Raw genomic sequence first — 19,243 nt, 5'->3', positions numbered from 1 at the left:
TTAAAATATATAATCAGTTTTGAAGAAAAATAATGAGATGAAAAGGTACAGCATCCATCTTTGCATATAAATAACAAAACAGCTAAGAAGGAAAACAATCATCATTTTTTAACTATTTGGAAGATTAATTGCTTTTAGAAACTGGAAAATATTATCTCAAATTGTCATTGCTACTACTACTATGCCCTAATACCCCAAATTTTTCCTCATAAAATGAGAAGTTTCTTTCTCAAGTGACAGCTCATGCTGGTGAGAATGTGGAGCAAGGGGAACACTCCTCCATTGCTGGTGGGAGTATAAACTTGTACAACCACTATGGAAATTAATATGGTAGTTCCTCAGAAAGTTGGGAATCTATCTACTGCAATAACCAGCTATACTACTTTTGGGTATATACTCAAAGGACACTCCATCCAAACACAAGGACACTTGCTCAGTTATATTCATTGTGGCTTTATTCATAATACCTAGAAAATAGAAACAACCTAGATGTCCCTTAACAGAATGGATATATAAACTCATTTACACAATGGAGTACTACTCAGTATTAAAATAATGACTTTGTGAAATCTGCAGGCAAATGCATGCAACTAGAAAAATCATCCTGGGGTAACCCAGATCCAGAAAACTAACACAGTATGTATTCACTTATAAGTGGATATTAGTCATTAAGTAAATGATAACCATCTATAATCCACAGACCAAGAGAGGTTAGGTAAAGAAGAGAGGTATAGGAGAGAAGCATGGATCTCCCTGGGAAGGGGAAATAGAATAGATTCTGAGGGTCAGCTGGAAGTGGGTGGGAATGGGAACAGGAGAAATCAGGTGTAGTGAGGGATGGAAGGAGAGGCTACTGGGAGAGATGACTAAAATTGGGGAGCATTTCAGGGTGAATAGAAACCTATTACAGTGGAAACTTCCCGGAATCTATGAGGGTGACCCTAGTGAAGATTCCAAGTAATGGGATATGGAGTACTAACTGATCATATTTTATAGCCAGGCAAGGTTTCCAGTGGTGGAAATTGTTACATTTGGTTGAGTTGTGGGCCAGGAGGTCCCAAGAATATCTCTAAACAACCCAGCCTGATGCTAGGACAGAAGGTCACCGTCTGAACATTGACAGTGTGTTTGTGTTTCGGGGAGGTCATTGCTGAGGACAACTTCCACTAAGCTCACAGAATATTGTACTGACTACTCTTATGCAATTTGAAACAAAAACTAAGGGTACCTTAAAGAAGAAAACCTTAATTGAGAAAATGTCACCATGAGATCCAGCTGTAAGGCATTTTCTCAATTAATGATCAATGGGGATGGTCTCAGCCCATGGTGGGTGGTATCATCCCTGGGCTGGTGGTCCTGGGTTCTATAAGAAAGCAGGCTGAGAAAGCCAAGGGAAGCAAGCCAGTAAGAAATACCCCTCCATGGACTCTGCATGAACTCCTACCTCCAGATTTCTGCCCTGCTTGAGCTTATGTACTAAATCCCTTCAGTGATAAGCAGTAATGTGAAACTGTAAGCCAAATAAACCCTTTCCTCCCTAATTTGCTTTTTGGTCATGGTGTTTCATTGCAGCAATAGAAACCCTAATGAACACAAATTCAGAGATGTCGAGCTGGTGGGGGCTTGCAGCCTTCACCCATACATTCTAGTCTCAAGTGTGAGAAGGTACTGTACAGAGTATGGAAGGAGAAACCTGGACATCAACCCACTCACAAAACCCTCCACCTACAATCTGTCCTGCTTCTAAGATGTGCTGGGGCAATGGTGGCACAGAACATGTGGGGGTAGCCAATGTCTGCTATAACTTGAGGCCCACGTCATGAGAGGAACCTCATGCCCTACACCGCCTGGATGGCCAGGAACCGGAAACTGGATAGCCCAGAGAAGGTAGAACCAAACACAACTGAAAAAAGTCAATGAAATGATTCCTAATTATATTCTCCTATACTCATAGATGGGTACCTTGTACAGTCATCCCTCTGAAAACAGAGACCCACAACCAGACATTATGCAGTAAGAGTCTAAATTAGAGATCTCCTTTGGGTCCCTCCCCTTGGACATCAGGAACCCCATGGGGGGGGGGACTTTATGAGTCATAGGGAATGGACGACACCAGGAGAACATGGCCCACTGAATCAACTAAGCAGGGCTCAAATGGGTTCACAATCAGAGAACTTGCATGAGTCTGCACCAGGTCCTCTGTGTGTATAAGGTGGGAGTCTCTGACTCTTGACTGCTCTTGGAACTCTTTTCCTCCTACTGGGGTGCCTTGTCCAGTCTCGATAAGAGGACTTTTGCGTTGTCTTATTGTATCTTGTTTTGTTTTGTCTAGCTATCTTCCATCTCTTGGAGACCTACTCTTCTCTGAAGAGGAAATTGAAGGGGAGTTGCCCTGGGTTAAAGGGGAGGTGGATGGGTGCTAGAAGTTGAGGGAAGGGAAACTGGTTGGGAGGTATTCTACAAAAGAAGAGTCTGTTTTCAATTTTTTAAAAAGTTAAGAAAAAGAGAAGTGTTTTCTATATGCTATTTTCTAGAGGCACTCATCATAATTTCCACCAATCTCTTCCTTCTTCAGATCTAATAGGAACCAAACATACTCTTAAAAGAGTTTGTCTGTACATTCTTGTTGACTTCTAGTTAATATGCAAGAATTTGGAACAGGGCCAGGCAGTGGTGGTGCACGCCTTTAATCCCAGCACTCGGGAGGCAGAGGCAGGTGGATCTCTGTGAGTTCGAGGCCACCCTCGTCTACAAGAGCTAGTTCCAGGACAGGAACCAAAAAAAAAAAAAAAAAAAAAAAAGCTATGGAGAAACCCTGTCTCAAAAATCAAAAAAAAAAAAAAAAGAATTTGGAACAGCAATTTCCATTCTATGAGTTCTATTTGTTGAGTGAAGATCCAAATATTAGCATTCTAAAAATATTTTAATCTACAACTATGTTAGTTTCGCTAGATTTCACACCTTGATATTGACCTGTCACCAAGCAACAGAAATCTGTATTTTTGAAGGACTGGTATACACTAAAAATAAATCCTAATGTAAATGTCATTACTGGAGACTCTTCCCTATAGCTAGACTAATTAGTCATGTTCTAACCTGCCCTCTTCAATTCTCAAGAAAGTCCACAAAACCATCTGCCTTTTACTTGTTAACAAGGTACTTGCATTCAGCTAATGAAGAAATAAAGGCCAATTCACTAATTTTGCCTTGCATAAGAGCTTAGAATCAGTTTTGTCCTTAATAATTTGTATGTAAAAGATAATCCACCAACCAACACTGCTAAAATGAACATAAAAGTGAAAAATTTCAACATTATCTACCAAATTAATCGCTAATATAGCCCTCTATTCAGCTTAAACAAATACAGTGAAGTATGGACTCATGATCTGTTACATAATAGCCTGATTTAAGAACACACTTATTTCAGGAATGGGTCAGATTTAGTGTGAGGGTCCTCAACAGAGCTCACAGCTGAGAAAGAAGAACTGAAAATAAAGAGTTAGGTTATGGTTTTACTTTTATCTTTTCAATTACTTACTTTACTGTTTCCTTTGTATAGAACGTAAGTTCTGCCCTCTGTTTGTTTCTTTGGTAATCAACTTAATTTGTAATCTTTCTACTATTATCTCTTTACTTCTCCAACAACTTCCTGCCTCCTGAACTTGCCCCACAATTTGCAGCACTGAATGTACTGCTCTCTAGTTCTGCTAGCATTTCAACATGTCCAAAAGTAAAATTGTCACTCTACAAACAAGATTTGACTTACTACCTACTTCTGTTGAAAGCATTATCATTATTGCATTCCTAACATCACCTTTGAATTTTACTATTTCACTCCTAATAATCAATCTGTTGCCATGTCTTAATTATATCGTACAATATCTCTGGCATCTTTCCCTCCCACAATCACTTTTCTACCATGACTTCTGTACAGTACAGTCTGCTGTTACTTGTTACCCAGACTATTACACTGGTCTCATAACTAGTTGATAAATATCTGCCATATGAAGGCATGAATGGATGGATGGTATGTATCCTCAGAGTAAATCTTTTATTACCTTATTCCATCTTCTAAAATAGAGTCAGATTAACTTCTTAAAGTATACTTCTAACCATATTAATATAATACTCAAAAGTGAAGTTCTTATTTTGCAATTATAAATTACTTGCTTTATAGTAAAGGGATTTCATATTAGGAAATCATATTATTTCTCTAAGCTCACTTCCGCTGAAGTATCATCCTTTCAATGGAGCCAAGATAGGCTATGCACTTCTGCACACATACTATATGTTCTCACTAGGCCACTGTTCAAATTATCTCTACTTATCTAACAATCTGACTTATACAGGACTATAAAGGATGTCATTTCCTCTGCAAGATCTTTCCTGGCTCCTCACCATGGTGGTTCCCCCCCCATCTTTCCTCTAAAATACCACAACACTTGAATAGCACTTCTTTGAATCCTTTATGACCCATCATGTCTTACAGTAATAAAACAAAATTTACCTTACTCCTGTATGATTTAAGGAAGAAATTTGCTTTATCTACATTCTCATTTACATTTGAATACCTATACACTGGTTTCTCTTCAGAATGTATGAATATTTTACCTTTTACATTTGAATACCAACAGTGAACAACTAAAAATAGTATTTTGTATATGTTCTCAAATACTTCAGGGCAGGGGACAAAATTAACAAATAAAAGAACACATACATTTAAAACTTAAAGGGGTCTGTATACTGAAAGCATTCAGTTTTTGGGGCTCTTATTTTTTTTTTCATTTATGCTTTCTTACAACCAATATTTCTGCATCTTATATACTTGTTTTAGGAGTGAATTCCATTAAGATAACACAGACTTTTGATTCAGAAAAAAAATCTCCTAGTGTCATACAATTTCTGCTCAATGAATGAAACAATTATGTAAAATAAGCAAAGTCCCAAAAGTTGGCCATGTTCCACTGACAGTAATTTACTTGCTAGAAAAAGTTACAGTATCTTTTAACAAAGCATATTCTTACCTTTGCACCACCTAAAAATCCCAGGGAGATGGCAACTCTGGCTCGTAGATCTGGCCTGTCTTTGGGCCACACATAAGAAAGCATTGCTTTAATAATTTTCCTAGTATCAACATCTTTTAACTGTGGAAAGAGAGAAAACAAAGCAGTAAGCAGGAAGTAATGCCACTTTTCCTATATATTATAACAAAATTATTATAATATATTCATTCATTCATAATTTTGGTTATCTGTGTGTGTGTATTGTGTGTGTGTGTGTGTGTGTGTGTGTGTGTGTGTGTGTGTGTGTGTTTTGTGTGTGTGTGTGTGTGTTAGTGCATGCAAGGAAAAGCATGTATATGGAGGTCAAAAGACAATTTTCAAGAATCAGTTCTTTAGTTCTACCAGGTAGGCCCCTGGAATTGAACTCGGGTCCCTGGGTTTGGCTGCAAGTGTCTTTATCAACCAAGCTCTCACTAGCCACAGTCAAACTTTAATCTTGTAGAATTATATAAATATCTAAAAAATGAATGAAAACATTACAGACATATTTTCCATTCTGAATCTAAGGATGACCCCAACTAGAAATCCTAGTAAAAGTAGACTGAACTGGCCATCTCCTAATACCAGGCAAGACTTCAAGTGGAGGGAGTGGGAAACCAACTCAGCTACATAACCTTCAACCTATAGTCTGCCATGCCAATGGAATATACTGGGGTAAGAGTGGCCTAGAGATTGAAGGAGTAGCCAACCAATGACTAGTTGAGTCTAAAATCCATGTCAGGAGAGTAAGCATACCCCTGACACTGACTCAAGTGCCAGGATCCACAGGCTGGATGACCCAGAGACCTAAAATAGAACCAAACTGGAGAAAATGTCAATACACTGAAGCCTAATGATATCTTGCTATACACATATACTAGTGCCTAGCCCAATTGTCATCAGAGAGGCTTCATCCAGCAACTGATGGAAACAGATGCAGACCCACATCCAAACATTAGGTGTAGGTCAGGGAATCTTGCTAAAAAGGGGGAGGGGGAGAAAGGATTGTAGCAGCCAGAGGGGTCAAGGACACTACAAGAAAACTCACAGGGTCAACTAACCCCTGGGCTCACAGTGGCTCATAGAGACTGGATCGACAACCAGGGAACCTGTATAGGACCATTCTGGGAACTCTGCATTTATGTTATAGTTGTGTAGCTTGGTCCTCTTGTGGGGCTCCTAACAGTGGGAACAGGGGCTGTCTCTGACTCTTTTACTGGCTTTTGGGACCTAACTCCTCATACTGGGTCAACTTGTATAACCTTAATATATGGGGAGGTGCTTAGTCTTACAGCAACTTGACATGCCTTGCTTTTTTTGATATCCATGGGAGGCCTGTTCTTTCCTGAACAGAAATGGAGAAAGGAAAGAGTGGATTGGCAAGTATGAACAGAGGGGGTTGGGGGTGGGAGACTGGGAAGAGAGAAAGGAGGGGAAAATGTGGCTGGGACATAAAATAAATAAATGAAGAAATTTATTTAAAAAAATTTGGAGAGAAAAGAAGCAAGTTCAACTGCTTTTTCAATGTCACTCATTTCTTTTTTGTTCCCATTTGAATTATCTATGCTTCTTTTTAAACAGATTTTTATTGAGCTCTACATATTGCTCTGCTCCTATCCCTGCCTCTCTCCTCCCCTTCAACCCTCTGCCAATTTACTTAGGAGATCTTGCCTTTTTCTACTACCCATGTAGATTTGAAAGACAACATCTCATTTCTAAACTAGGAATATAGCTCAGTTGGTTGAGTTCTTGTCTAACATGAAGAGATCCCAGATCTGATTTCTATCACCACATGAAACTAGGCACAGTGGACCATGTCTATAATTCCAATTCCAGCACTCAAGATGTGATGGAAGGAAGATCAGAAACTCAAAATCATCCTTGACTACACAGAAAGTTCAAGGCTAGCACCCCAGCACAAAAACACATATCTTATAATCATTTTTCTTCATCTTGTCACTTTCATCTATTGTCATCTGCATACTGCTAAAAGAGTCATTCAGTAGTGGCATGGAAACATAGGGCATACATATTTTTAAACTAATACTCAATAAAATATAGAAAAACCAATTCCAAGAACACATCCAAATAAAATCATTCACCATGATCAAGTCAGCTTCATCCCAGAGATGCAGGGATAGTTCAACATAAAAAAATCTATCAATGCAATCCACCATATAAATACACTGGGGAAAAAAACATATGATCATCTCATTCGATGCTGAAAAAGCATTCAACAAGATCCAACAACCCTTCATGATAAAGGTCTTGGAGAGATCAGGGATACAAGGAACATACCTAAACACAATAAAAGCAATATACAGCAAGCTGACAGCCAACATCAAATTAAATGGAGAGAAACTCAAAGGAATTCCACTAAAATCACAAACAAGACAAGACTATCCACTCTCTCCATATCTCTTCAACATAGTTCTTTTTTTTTTTTTTTTTTGATTTTTCGAGACAAGGTTTCTCCGTAGCTTTTTGGTTCCTGTCCTGGAACTAGCTCTTGTAGACCAGGCTGGCCTCAAACTCACAGAGATCCGCCTGCCTCTGCCTCCCTAGTGCTGGGATTAAAGGCGTGCGCCACCACCGCCCGGCTTTCAACATAGTTCTTGAAGTTCTGGCTAGAGCAAAAAGCCAACAAAAGGAGATCATGAGGAATCAAATTGGAAAGGAAGAAATAAAACTTTTGCTATTTGCAGATGATATGATAAATTCTACTAGGGAACTTCTACAGCTGATAAATACCTTCAGTGATATGGCAGGATACAAGATCAACTAAAAAAAATCAGTAGCCCTATATGCAAATGATAAAGAAGCTGAGAAAGAAATCAGAGAAACATCACCTTTCACAATAGCACAAATAGCATAAAGTATCTTGGGGTAACACTAACCAAGGAAGTGAAATGGTGTAGGAGGTCCTTCTGTTTCTGTGTTGCTTTTATTGGTTGAATAAAGAAACTGCTTGTTGATAGGACAGAACTTAGGTAGGCGGAGTAGACAGAAATGAATGCTGGGAAGAAGGACAGAGTGGCAGATCTCTGGTCTGAGACAGATGCTGGTTAGAATATTACAGGTAAGCCACAGTCACATGGTGATACACAGATTAACAGAAATGGGTTAAATTAAGATGTAAGAATTAGCCAATAAGAAGTAGAGCTAATGGGCCAGGTACTGTTTAAATGAATACAGTTTCTGTGTGATTATTTTGGGTGTAAAATAGCTGGGCAGTCAGGACAACGAGCAGCCGGCTCTTCCTGCAACAGTGAAAGACCCATTTGACAAGAACTTTAAGTCTTTGAAGAAAGAAATTGAAGATGATACCAGACAATGGAAAGATCTCCCATGCTCTTGGACAGGTAGAACCAACACAATAAAAATGGCAATCCTACCGAAAGCAATTTATACATTCAGAATCCCCATCAAAATCCCAACATGATTCTTCGCAGACCTTGAAAGAACAATAATCAACTTCATATGGAAAAATGATAAACCGAGGATAGCTGAAACAATCCTGTACAGTAAAGAAACGTCCAGAGGCATCACCATCCCTGACATCAAGCTCTATTACAGAGCTACAGTAATGAAAACAGCTTGGTGTTGGCATAAAAACAGACAGGTTGACCAATGGAATCGAATTGAAAAAAACGGATATTAATCCACACACCTATAAACACTTGATTTTTGAAAAAGAAGCTAAAATTATACAATGGAAAAAAGAAAGTATTTTCAACAAATGGTGCTGACATAACTGGATGTCAACATGTAGAAGAATGAAAATAGGCCCATATCTATCACCATGCACAAAACTCAAGTCCAAATGGATTAAAGACCACACTGAACCTGATAGAGGAGAAAGTGGGAAGTAGCTTTCAATGCATGGGCACAGGAGACACTTCCTAGTAGCACAGACACTGAAAGCAACAATAAATAAACGAGAATTCCTGAAACTGAGAAGCTTCTGTAAAGCAAAGGACACAGTCAATAAGACAAAAAGGCAGCCTACTAAATGGAAAAAGATCTTCACCTATCCCATATCAGAGAATTGTAAGAACCAAGTTAACATTTGTGTGTGTGTGTGTGTGTGTGTGTGTGTGTGTGTGTGTGTGTGTGGTAGACCCAGGTGTATGTATGGATGTCTGTGCTTGTACACCAATGTATGGAGACCAGAAGCAGCTGTCTAAATCTACCCCTAACTGCCTTATTCCTTTGAGGTAAACCTGAAATTTACATTTTTTTCTGCAAGGTTGGCAGTTAATGTTATCCAGCAACCCTCTTGTTTCTTTTTCTATAGCACTGGGAGATGAAAAAGCAGGCCACACTCAGGTTTTCATGGTTGTAGATCAAGTGTTCTTGACCACTAAGCAATCTCTCCAGTCCCCCAAATTCATACTTTCTGAAACCAAAATAGGAGATCATACATAATAATTTTCTAAAATTACTATATTATTATAGTTGGTGAAACAATCCCCACTCAAAAATAAAATAATAGCTCAATGTCTAGAAAAGAAAAAAGATGTTCTTTACTGGTAGGGGTATACAGCACTAAATATATTATTAGTGGGGAAAATGCTGAAATTATATATCTGGAAAGCAATTTCATATCTAACTCAAGCTTTTAAAATAATTCTCTCCTCTGTGCCCCAAAATCCACTTCTGAGAACTTCTGCTAAAAATAATCTGAACACTGTGTTCCAAGTTGAATCTATTTTACCTGAAAACTCTCTTGAATCTGTCAACTTTTTTCCATTTCCAATCACTAATACAATCCTAGTTATCATTCTTAGGAAAACAAAACAAAACAAAACAAAAAACCACTGCAGTAGCCTCCTAACTTTTTTTCCCTGTATTCATTCTATTCCCTATCTAGGAAATTCACTCAATAATCAAACATCGCTTTAGTTTAAAACCCTTAAGCAATATCCTATCATTCTTCGACTAAAGAACAAAGTCTATAACATAGAGTGAGTATAAGGCTCTGCTTGGCCTGACATATAGCCATGTATTATACTATCATTATTATCATTATTTTCAGTGTTCAATAGGTACTGGCTGACTTTTAGTTCCCTAAACATGTCTTTGTATGTATATGTAAGCTATGTTCTCTGTGTCTATGAAAAAAGCGCCTTAAAATAATATAATCCTATCCCTTCCCCCAAGTCTTTTAACCTGTTAAACCATCTTCAGCAACACAGAAGCATTTATTCAATGAAGTTACCTCTAACATTAATCAAAATCCTTTTTCTGTTTTCTCTTACAGATCATGGTTCCTTCCTTTAGAGTTTCTACTTCAGTCATCTTGCTTTATATAAGCAAGATGGCCTATCAGGTAAAGACACCTGTCACCAAGCCTAATGAAGTGGGTTTGATCCCTGGAAGCCACACAGTTAAAAGAGAATCACCAACTTCTGCAAGGTGTCCTCTGATCTTCACAGAGGCACTATGGTGTTCACCATGCCCAAACAAATAAACACAGAAACAAACAGTTAAAAAGTCATGCTTGGTTATATAGAGTCTGTGGCAAGTGTAGGATACATGAGATCCAGGAAGAAAGGAAGGAGGAGGGGGGATGGATGGGAGGGAGGGAGGGAGGGAAGGAGGAAGGAAAGGAGGGAGGATAGGAGTAAGTAGGAAAGGAATAAACATAAAAAGACAGAAAGAAAAAAGAGAGATGGAAAGAAGGGGGAAGAAACTCTGTGTGTGTGTTCCAACAAGATCACACCTCCTAATCTTGTGACTCTCTTTGGAGGCCATTTTCTTTTCAACTACCACAAATATCAAGTCTTTTCTCAAATGAATAATTTAAATATAAATGTGTTATGTGAGTACAGGTCTATACATATGATAGTAGGAGAATTTCTTGGTGAAAAGAAAAGAGCCGGTAAGAGAGGGAATAGAAGTTTATATAGAACAAGTACAAGCCACCTACAGTGGCATAAATATATGAAAATCTTATAATGAAACCTATTATTTTGTATGCTGAGAAAAAATGAAATTTTAATTAAAAAAGGAAACACTACACCAGAGTGAACTAAAATTTTAAAAATACTAAATAAAGAAACAAAAATTTAGCTATATCAATGTTTAGCTATATGCCTGGACCGTTTTGATAGAAACAAAATTAAAAACCCAAGATCTGTCTCTGGGTTTTTATTATTCATGTTATATCTGGCATCCAACACTTGGGGTGCAAATTCATGAAAAAGCCATTTGTTGTGGTTTTACAGCCACAGGCAGAGGCCGGAGCTACATGTAGCTGGAATCACTATCCTACCAGCTAGGTTTTTCATTTTTCTTTCCTGGTGGGCTCTCCCTGAACCCCCTTCTTGGGCTGCTGCCAAACTAGCTAGCTGCCTTGAAATCCAGTCAGGCTTGTACTGTTCTATGCAGCAGCAATAAGCCTCACATCATTACCAGCATCCTAGGCAGATTTGGTAAGACAATTGGGAGTTCTTAAAGGAAGGCATGATTTAAAAGGGAGAGGTTTTTTCCCACTAATAAATAGGGAAAACCATTACAAAGGAGGGATTTGAGTCTCTGCATAATAATATACTACACAGTTTGAAAATGGAATGATTAAATGAGAGTATAAATAATTTAGATGGGATTTATGTAATGTCAATTGTAAACAGTGTCAGCATTATCATTTTTGTTTTATCATTAAAAATATTGGTTAATCTGTGTGCTAAGATGCAGGCTCTAGAAAAACTTAACAAAACAGATCATAGAGATATTCAAATTCAGAGAGACGAATTTAAATGGAGAACCAATTTCAGCATTGCATTACAAGAATAGTGAGGAACAGCCTAAGGTTTTCAAACAAACAACCTTAAGATATCCAGTGACCTTGTAGGAATTGCCAAATGCTAGAGGTCTCATAAGAGCTGAATTGACTCCTGTGCCAATGTTATATTTAAGGAGATTCAAGGAAGCAATAGTCTCTTCTGGCATGCATTCATCTTTTGTGAAGCAAATGTTAAACTCACAGTCAGTTTGTAATAGAATTATCCCCAAAGACTGGATAGACTTGGTCAAAGCTGTTTTAGAGCCTGGTCCACAATTACAGTGAAGTAGCTAGTTCAGAGAAGAGGTTAAGACTATTGAACAATGGAGCAAAACTAAAGGTATGGATATCTCCCAAGATCATATTCTTAGAGGAGATTATGCTACTATAGAAAAGCAATCCTTATATGATGGTCTTTACCATGCAACAGCTTTGAATGCTTGGGCCAAATATGAAGAAGTAGGAAAGAAGAATGAATCATTTACTGAGGTCATACAGGGCCTCAAAGAAACATTCATGAATTTCTTACCAAGATTGACATCAGCAGTAAATAGAATGATACCAAATTCAGAAACTAGAAAAATAATAATTAAATCTCTGGCTTTTGAAAATGCTAGTTATCAATGCAAAAGGATAATTAGGTAATTAAAGGCAAGGTTAGCACCTTTGGATGAATAGATCCACGATACAATTAATAATGAATCTGATGACCATGATGATACTTGGAAAGGAGAGGTGATTTCCAGTTGAAGAAAAACTGAAATAGCAAGTATTTCAATTCTAGCAAAGTCACCTTGGATTTTAAACAGGATGTTCCTAGAAACAATGTTTTTTTCCCCTAAACATAATTCACTCAGAATGCCACCTCCCTTCTGGATTATGCAGAAGATGTTGCAAAGGCAAGTAGACATTGGACTAATAAAAGTAGATCAACAAGGGATATTCAAGGTAATCCTTTGCCATTGGGAAACTATATGAGGGGGTCTCTTGGAGATCCCTATAGCAAATCTGGTTCAATTGTATTCTGCTATCATAGAAGAAGCTTCTTCCCAGATCAATTAAAGAACATAATGCCTATTATAAGAAACCACACTGCTTTGGATAATAGAACAGCTATAGAACAGAAAAGAGAACAAAAAAATCAGGAGAAATCATAAAGCAAGTATCTTGGCAAACTTCTATAAATGAACAAAGACCAAGATTAAAAATATGAATAAATGAGATGGTCACTGAAGGTTTGGTAGACACAGGTACAGATATAACAATAATTTCCTAAGAATCTTGGCATCCAAATTGACCTCTTCAGAATGTAAATGTTGAGCTTTTAGGGACTGGAACTATCTCAGGTAAAGCAGAGCAAGAGATGAGTTGAATGCATAGGGCTACACTGACAGAGAGGAATATTAAAACCATATGTGGCTAACATAGCAATGAACTTGTGGGAACATGATTTGTTACAGCAATGGAATACTCAGATTAACATTCTCCCAATATAGAAATATACTATAAAATAATGTATGTTTCTGGGAAAAATATTACAAGATATTATAAATAACAGTCACCAAGCATTCAGCTGCTGACTTCCAAAGGCACCAATAGCCCTACCTTTAAAATGGTTGACAGATAAACCTGTATGGGTTAAGCAATGGCTTTTAACAACAGAGAAACTGCAGGCTTTAGAACAGCTGGGATAAAACCTGATGAACTGATCAATTTAAACAAAACTTTAGATGGTGACAAGGACTTAAATAGTCCTAGGAAATTATCAGCTGACGCTTAAAAGAATTGGCTTTGATTGAAGAGAAATTACATAAGGTATATGTGGATCAGGTGGATCTGAATCTTAACTGCATTCTGGTTATATTACCCTCCAAACATTCGCCTACAGGAATTTTAATCACATGGATGATATTATCTTGGAATGATCTTGTTACCACATAAACCAAGTAAAAAATTAAAACCTAATGTGGAAAAGATCTCTGAGTTAATTCTAAAAGGAAAATTAAGACTTCGTCAATTAGCAGGAATATAACAAGCAGAAATTGTAGTACCTTTTAATATTGATGAAAGTGAAAAATTATGGGCAGAAAGTGAGCCCTACCAAAGAGCTTGTAGTAATTTTTTGGAAGAGATTAACCACAACTATCCCCAAAGCAAGAGAATTCAACTCATAAAGAGAACTAACTGGATCCTTTCTCACATTGTACGGGACACACCAATAACTGGATCCCCTACATTCTATACTGATGCAAATAAATCAGGAAAGGCGGGTTACAAATCAGAAAATTTAAGTGGACCAAAGCCCTTAATCATTCTGTCCAAAAGTCAGGATTATATGCTTCCTCTTTGTTTGGCTAGTGACTGTGTCTCTGCCTTTCCTCTTCCCAGAATTCTCTTAGTCTGGTTGCCCCAACCATACTTCCTGCCAACATAAGTGACAAATCTTTACAGTGGACAGAAGCATTATCCCACAGCACATAACACATCCTATATACATAACAATTCCATATGGGTCTGTCAGGTCCTCTCACACAAAGTAATACAGAAATTGATCAATTATTGATTGGAAATGTGCTGAACGTCTCATTCATAAATATCACGTCAATTGATGTGGGAGTGATTTCTTATTAATAAAGAAACTGCCTAGACCCATTTGATAGGCCAACCCTTAGGTAGGCGGAGTAAACAGAACGGAATGCTGGGAGAAAGAAGCTGAGTCAAGGAGTCACCATGATTCTCCCACTCCAGACAGACGCAGGTTAAGATCATTCCTGGTAAGCCAGCTCGTGGGCTACACAGATTAAAAGAAATGGGCTAGTCCAGGTGCGAGAGTTAGCCGAGAAAAGGCTAGATATAATGTGCCAAGCAGTGTTTAAAAGAATACAGTCTCCATGTAATTATTTTGGGTAAAGCTAGCCGTGCAGGCGGCCGGGTGTGGGGACTCAGCCCAGCCGCTCTTATTTCAACAGTCAATAGCAAAGGTTTTAAAAAAAGACTTTTCCATTACTGTTGGAGGCCCAAAGAGGCCAAAGGTCAGAGAGTTTGGGACTTGTTTTTAGTTCATTCAAGGTTATTGTGCTTCTAATTAGAACAAAGGTCCCAACTCGTTGTACCTCAGAGTTCTGCTCTATCAAGACTATTGTCAACAGGTGTGGCTAGTTGCCAGCCCTCATGCTCATGAAATAGGGAAATACCTAAAGCAAAAGTCTCAGGATCCAACTAAGTTCCAGTTCTCTTTATGGAAAAAACTTGGGATTCAAACCAGGGAGTGGTTTGCCTACAGAGTGTTTGGTCTAGGGTGTGAGTCAAGGGAGTGAGCCAAGGGCTTGAGCAATGTGCCCCATGACTTTCAATTTGTTTGTTAATGAAGTCTTTTGTTTAACTCCTACATTATTGGGGTCAGGGGTGTATTAACCAGTTGAAAATTAACACGGGTGAAAAATTCCCTCCCTATACTATCCTACATGTTTCTGCAGTTTATTATTTTCATTTGCATCTTTGTATTCTTTACTATATTTCTAAATTCCCATGCCTCCACTCTGGAAGAGGGTATTTTTATCGAGGCTGGCCCCCAAACATAGCACATGACAACAAGCACGGAAATTATAAGGAAATGTCCTACTTGTTCTTTATACAGCCAACACCACTACCTGCAGGAGGTAGCCCAAAGGGTACTCAAAGGAATGAAATCTGGCAAGTGGATATGCTCTATTTTATAGAACTTGGAAAAGTAAAATATGTGCACCATACCATTGGTACCTCCTACTCAGGTTTTCAATGGGCAACTGTTCTGAGTTAGAAAAAGACAGATTCTATAAGCACACATTTGCTAGAAGTTAAGGCCATTATGGGTATACTTGTGCAAATAAAGACAGATAATGTTCTAGCATATTTCCCTAAGAAACTGGAACAGTTTTCTTGCTTATTATAATATAGGTTCTTTTTTTTATGACAGTGGGACATGTCTACTCTTGCAACACCAATTTACTTCAGAGAAAAAAATGGGCATCCAAGAAACTCCACGTGGAGTTTACTTTCTTTGTGGCAAAAAGTAAGCCACTGGGCAAGAAAATGCCCTTGCCTCAACTGCTGACAGTATAATGCCCTAACTGGACAAGCAGAACAGAAAAAGAAAGTGACTGCCAAACACTGTTACAATATCCTGCTTCACAGAAAAGTCTCTCAGATATGCTAGTCCTATAAGCTGAAGATGACCAATGTTGGAGAGGAATTTTGGGCCAGGCAGCCAGCTGTTTCGGTCATTTTTTTACATTTTTTGGAAGTTGCTTACTTGCACTTCCTTCTTACTCAATTAAAATATTATTTCCTTCTTGGGTCTCTGAGGGATTTGAAGACTAGATAGTTACAGTTTTCCTTATTTATCAGATGCAGAAAGCAAGTTATGATAGAAAGTAAATTAGGTGCAAAATGCTGGATTCACCAAGATAGGATCGATATGGAATATTTTCTCTGAATTTGCTAAATGCAAATGGCCTAGACATTGTTGATGTATTTACTGTAGGTATATATTGTATATAGTTATTGTACTTATTGTATATAATTTTCCTATGTTAGTTATAGCCTTCTATTTATTTTAGACAAGTAAGGAAAAATATAGTGGCATATTATTTATGTTTTAATAAATAAAGCTTGCCTGAAGGGTAGAGTGCAAAGCAGCCATACTAGTAGGCCATACAGGCCAGGCAGTGGTGGCACATACCTTTAATCCCAGGACTTGGGAGAAAGAGGCAGACAGATCTCCATGAATTCAAGGCCACCCTGGGTTACACAAGATTGATTCTGTCTAAAATAGAAACAGAGCTCCCACAAAGGTGATCCCAGTACTTGGGATCACAACACTTTAATCCCAGCAGTAGGGAGCTGGAGACAGAAGTATTATGGCTGGACAGAGAGAGGAATATAAAGGGGAAGAGACGAGAACTCAGGGGAGCGTAGAGTCTGAGGATTTGTGGAGACAGGTCTCTCTAGTGGTTGCCTGCTTTCTTTTTCTGATCTTCAGCTTGAACCCCAATATCTGTCTCTGGATTTTTATTATTCATGCTACATAATAACATAAACACATTAATAATAGTAGTTCAAATGTAGAGAATAGCTGATAAATTTTTATATTCTTTTTACTTGTTTATATTAATTCATATATAATAAGAAAAAATTAATTTCAAAAAGAGAAAAGTTATACAATTTAAAGTAAATTTGTACAGCAATGAGTGGGCAGAAGCTAACATACAACAAACCCAGGGTACTTTTATATCACAAACACAGGGTACTTTTATATTATGATTAACCTCATAAAGCTCAGCAAACTACTTGTGTTTTAGACAGTTAATTGTGCAAAGAGTAACAGACATAAAACTGCTCATAGTATACAAAAATAGAAGAACTGCCATCCCGAGCTGTTTCAAATCCTTAATATGGCAAAAAAAGGTCTAGTTCCCATGTTTTATTTTATACATGCACACATACTCATAACTGGTAAGGCATTTTAAAACAGAATGAGGCAGTGATTTTAAAATTCACTTTTTCCAATCAAACGTTCACAAAATAAATATAATTTAATGCATTATAACACAAACTGAAGCATTTCAACTACTTTTCCATTTCACAAGTTTTGTCTGCCTTATTTTTCTTGATGGAGTAATGGAAAAAGGGTCCTGTTTCCACATATCTTTAGAAACATTCCCTCCTGTCAAAACCTTCTACAACACACCCCAAAATTTTTTTCAATAAGGACACAGAGAAGTTACGGCTAAGAGCAGGAAAATTATTCTAGTAGGCTTAATAGTGCATAAAATGTCACCACTTCATTTAACAAAATGGGTTCTGAAGTTGTGTAATCATGCATTATGAGTCCATTAAGCTGTAAAGGACATGACTTCAGTTAGAGTTTAGATAAACCAGAAAGTTTGAAAAATGTCTTTTTTAAAAAGTAGAGACCAAATCAAAATAAGCATTTTAGAGCCTGAGAAACAGTTTTAAAAAAATTTTAAAACAACATATTCCTGCTGCACCACAGAAAATAAATTTCGGGATCTTCATATAGATCCTAAAAGATAATATACCACGTTCCAAAAGCACCCATTATTTCACATTAGACAACCAGTAGTAATCCTGAAAAATAAATGGGTTTTATCTACAGCAAGAAAAAAAGATCAGTAACTTGAGACTAATTTATCACCTTTATATCAACTATGCATTGTCACCCCAACTCAGCTGAGTATAAGTGGATAATGCCAATAACAGCATACATACCCTTTTAACATCACATTCTTAAAGAAATGTTTGGAAATGTAATTATTAAGATGATGATGATAAATTGGTCTTTGAAAAAATGTGAGATGGTGCTTGCCACTAAGTCTGACACCTGAGTTCAATCCCAGGAACCTATATGGTGAAAGGAGAGAAATGACGCCACAAGTGGTCCTTTGACTTTCACATATCCTGTGGGACACAGACACACAGACATACATACAGACAGACAGACAGACACACATACACACACTAACAAAGGGATTTTTTTAAAAGATGAAAAAATATTTATTCATTCATTTTTTTTTACATACCAATCCCACTTCCCCCTCCTTCTCCTCCCACCCAAACGAGTAACTGTGTAATAGAATATGGAAAAGAGTCTACGGCCATATCACCCTGAATGTCCCTAAACTTGTCTGATCTCAGAAGGTAAGCAGAGTTGGGCCTGGTTAGTACTTGGATGGGAGAATATGAAAAAGAAATCAAGTAAAAATTAAAGGAAATGAAAGGGTAGATGTTGCTGAAGTAACTGATGCTATTCTAACAGTTTTTCTTTTAGAATTCCTTATACATATAAGCAAGAACCATAAAATTCATTTTCTAAAATAACGTTCACAATGGAATTTAGAAGCAGTATTTTAAAACATAATATTTGACGTAGAAGCAGGAGAATCAGGAGTTGTAGACTAGTCTAGGTATCCTAGCGAGACTCCATCTAAAAAATAAAAAACCAAAACAAAAAGTACTGATGACCCTAACATGAGAGCAATAGCTTGAGTGTTATAGAAATGTATTTTAAAAGGTTATGAAAGTAGGAGTGCATCTGCTTTCCTCCACCACTAAGAGACTGCATCCAATGTGGCCTTCTTCCTGTAGCTAGATAGCCTCAAATTTAAAACATGGAAATGATTCTTAAGCCTCATTACATTGCAAAACTAGTGCTGAGTCTTAACAGGCACTTAGAAGCTGCTTTTACTTTAAAAAAGGAAAAAAGCAAAAAAAAAAAAAGTGTTGAATCTTCATGTGGGCCCATAGGATAACTGAAAACAGGATGAAAGTTGGGTAATCCTACAATCATTTTATGTCTCCTGCACTTTGTCTCTGACTCCTAAGACTTTGTCAGCTCATCCTCCTTCAAAGTTGA

At 37.6% G+C, this 19,243-nt stretch overlaps 1 protein-coding gene across 1 annotated transcript in view; it reads right to left on the bottom strand.

Moving 5' to 3' along the window:
• Abcb7 (ATP binding cassette subfamily B member 7) overlaps window positions 1-19,243 on the bottom strand; it is a 165,860-nt gene that overhangs the window by 52,950 nt on the left and 93,667 nt on the right. The window contains exon 4 of the mRNA XM_075957046.1: window positions 5,025-5,144. Within this exon, the coding sequence (XP_075813161.1) occupies window positions 5,025-5,144 (120 nt within the window). The remainder of the gene's footprint in view (window positions 1-5,024; window positions 5,145-19,243) is intronic.

Source organism: Microtus pennsylvanicus, chromosome X (genome assembly GCF_037038515.1).
Source record: "Microtus pennsylvanicus isolate mMicPen1 chromosome X, mMicPen1.hap1, whole genome shotgun sequence".
Taxonomy (NCBI): domain Eukaryota; kingdom Metazoa; phylum Chordata; class Mammalia; order Rodentia; family Cricetidae; genus Microtus; species Microtus pennsylvanicus.
This window is presented reverse-complemented; position numbering and strand designations above follow the sequence as displayed.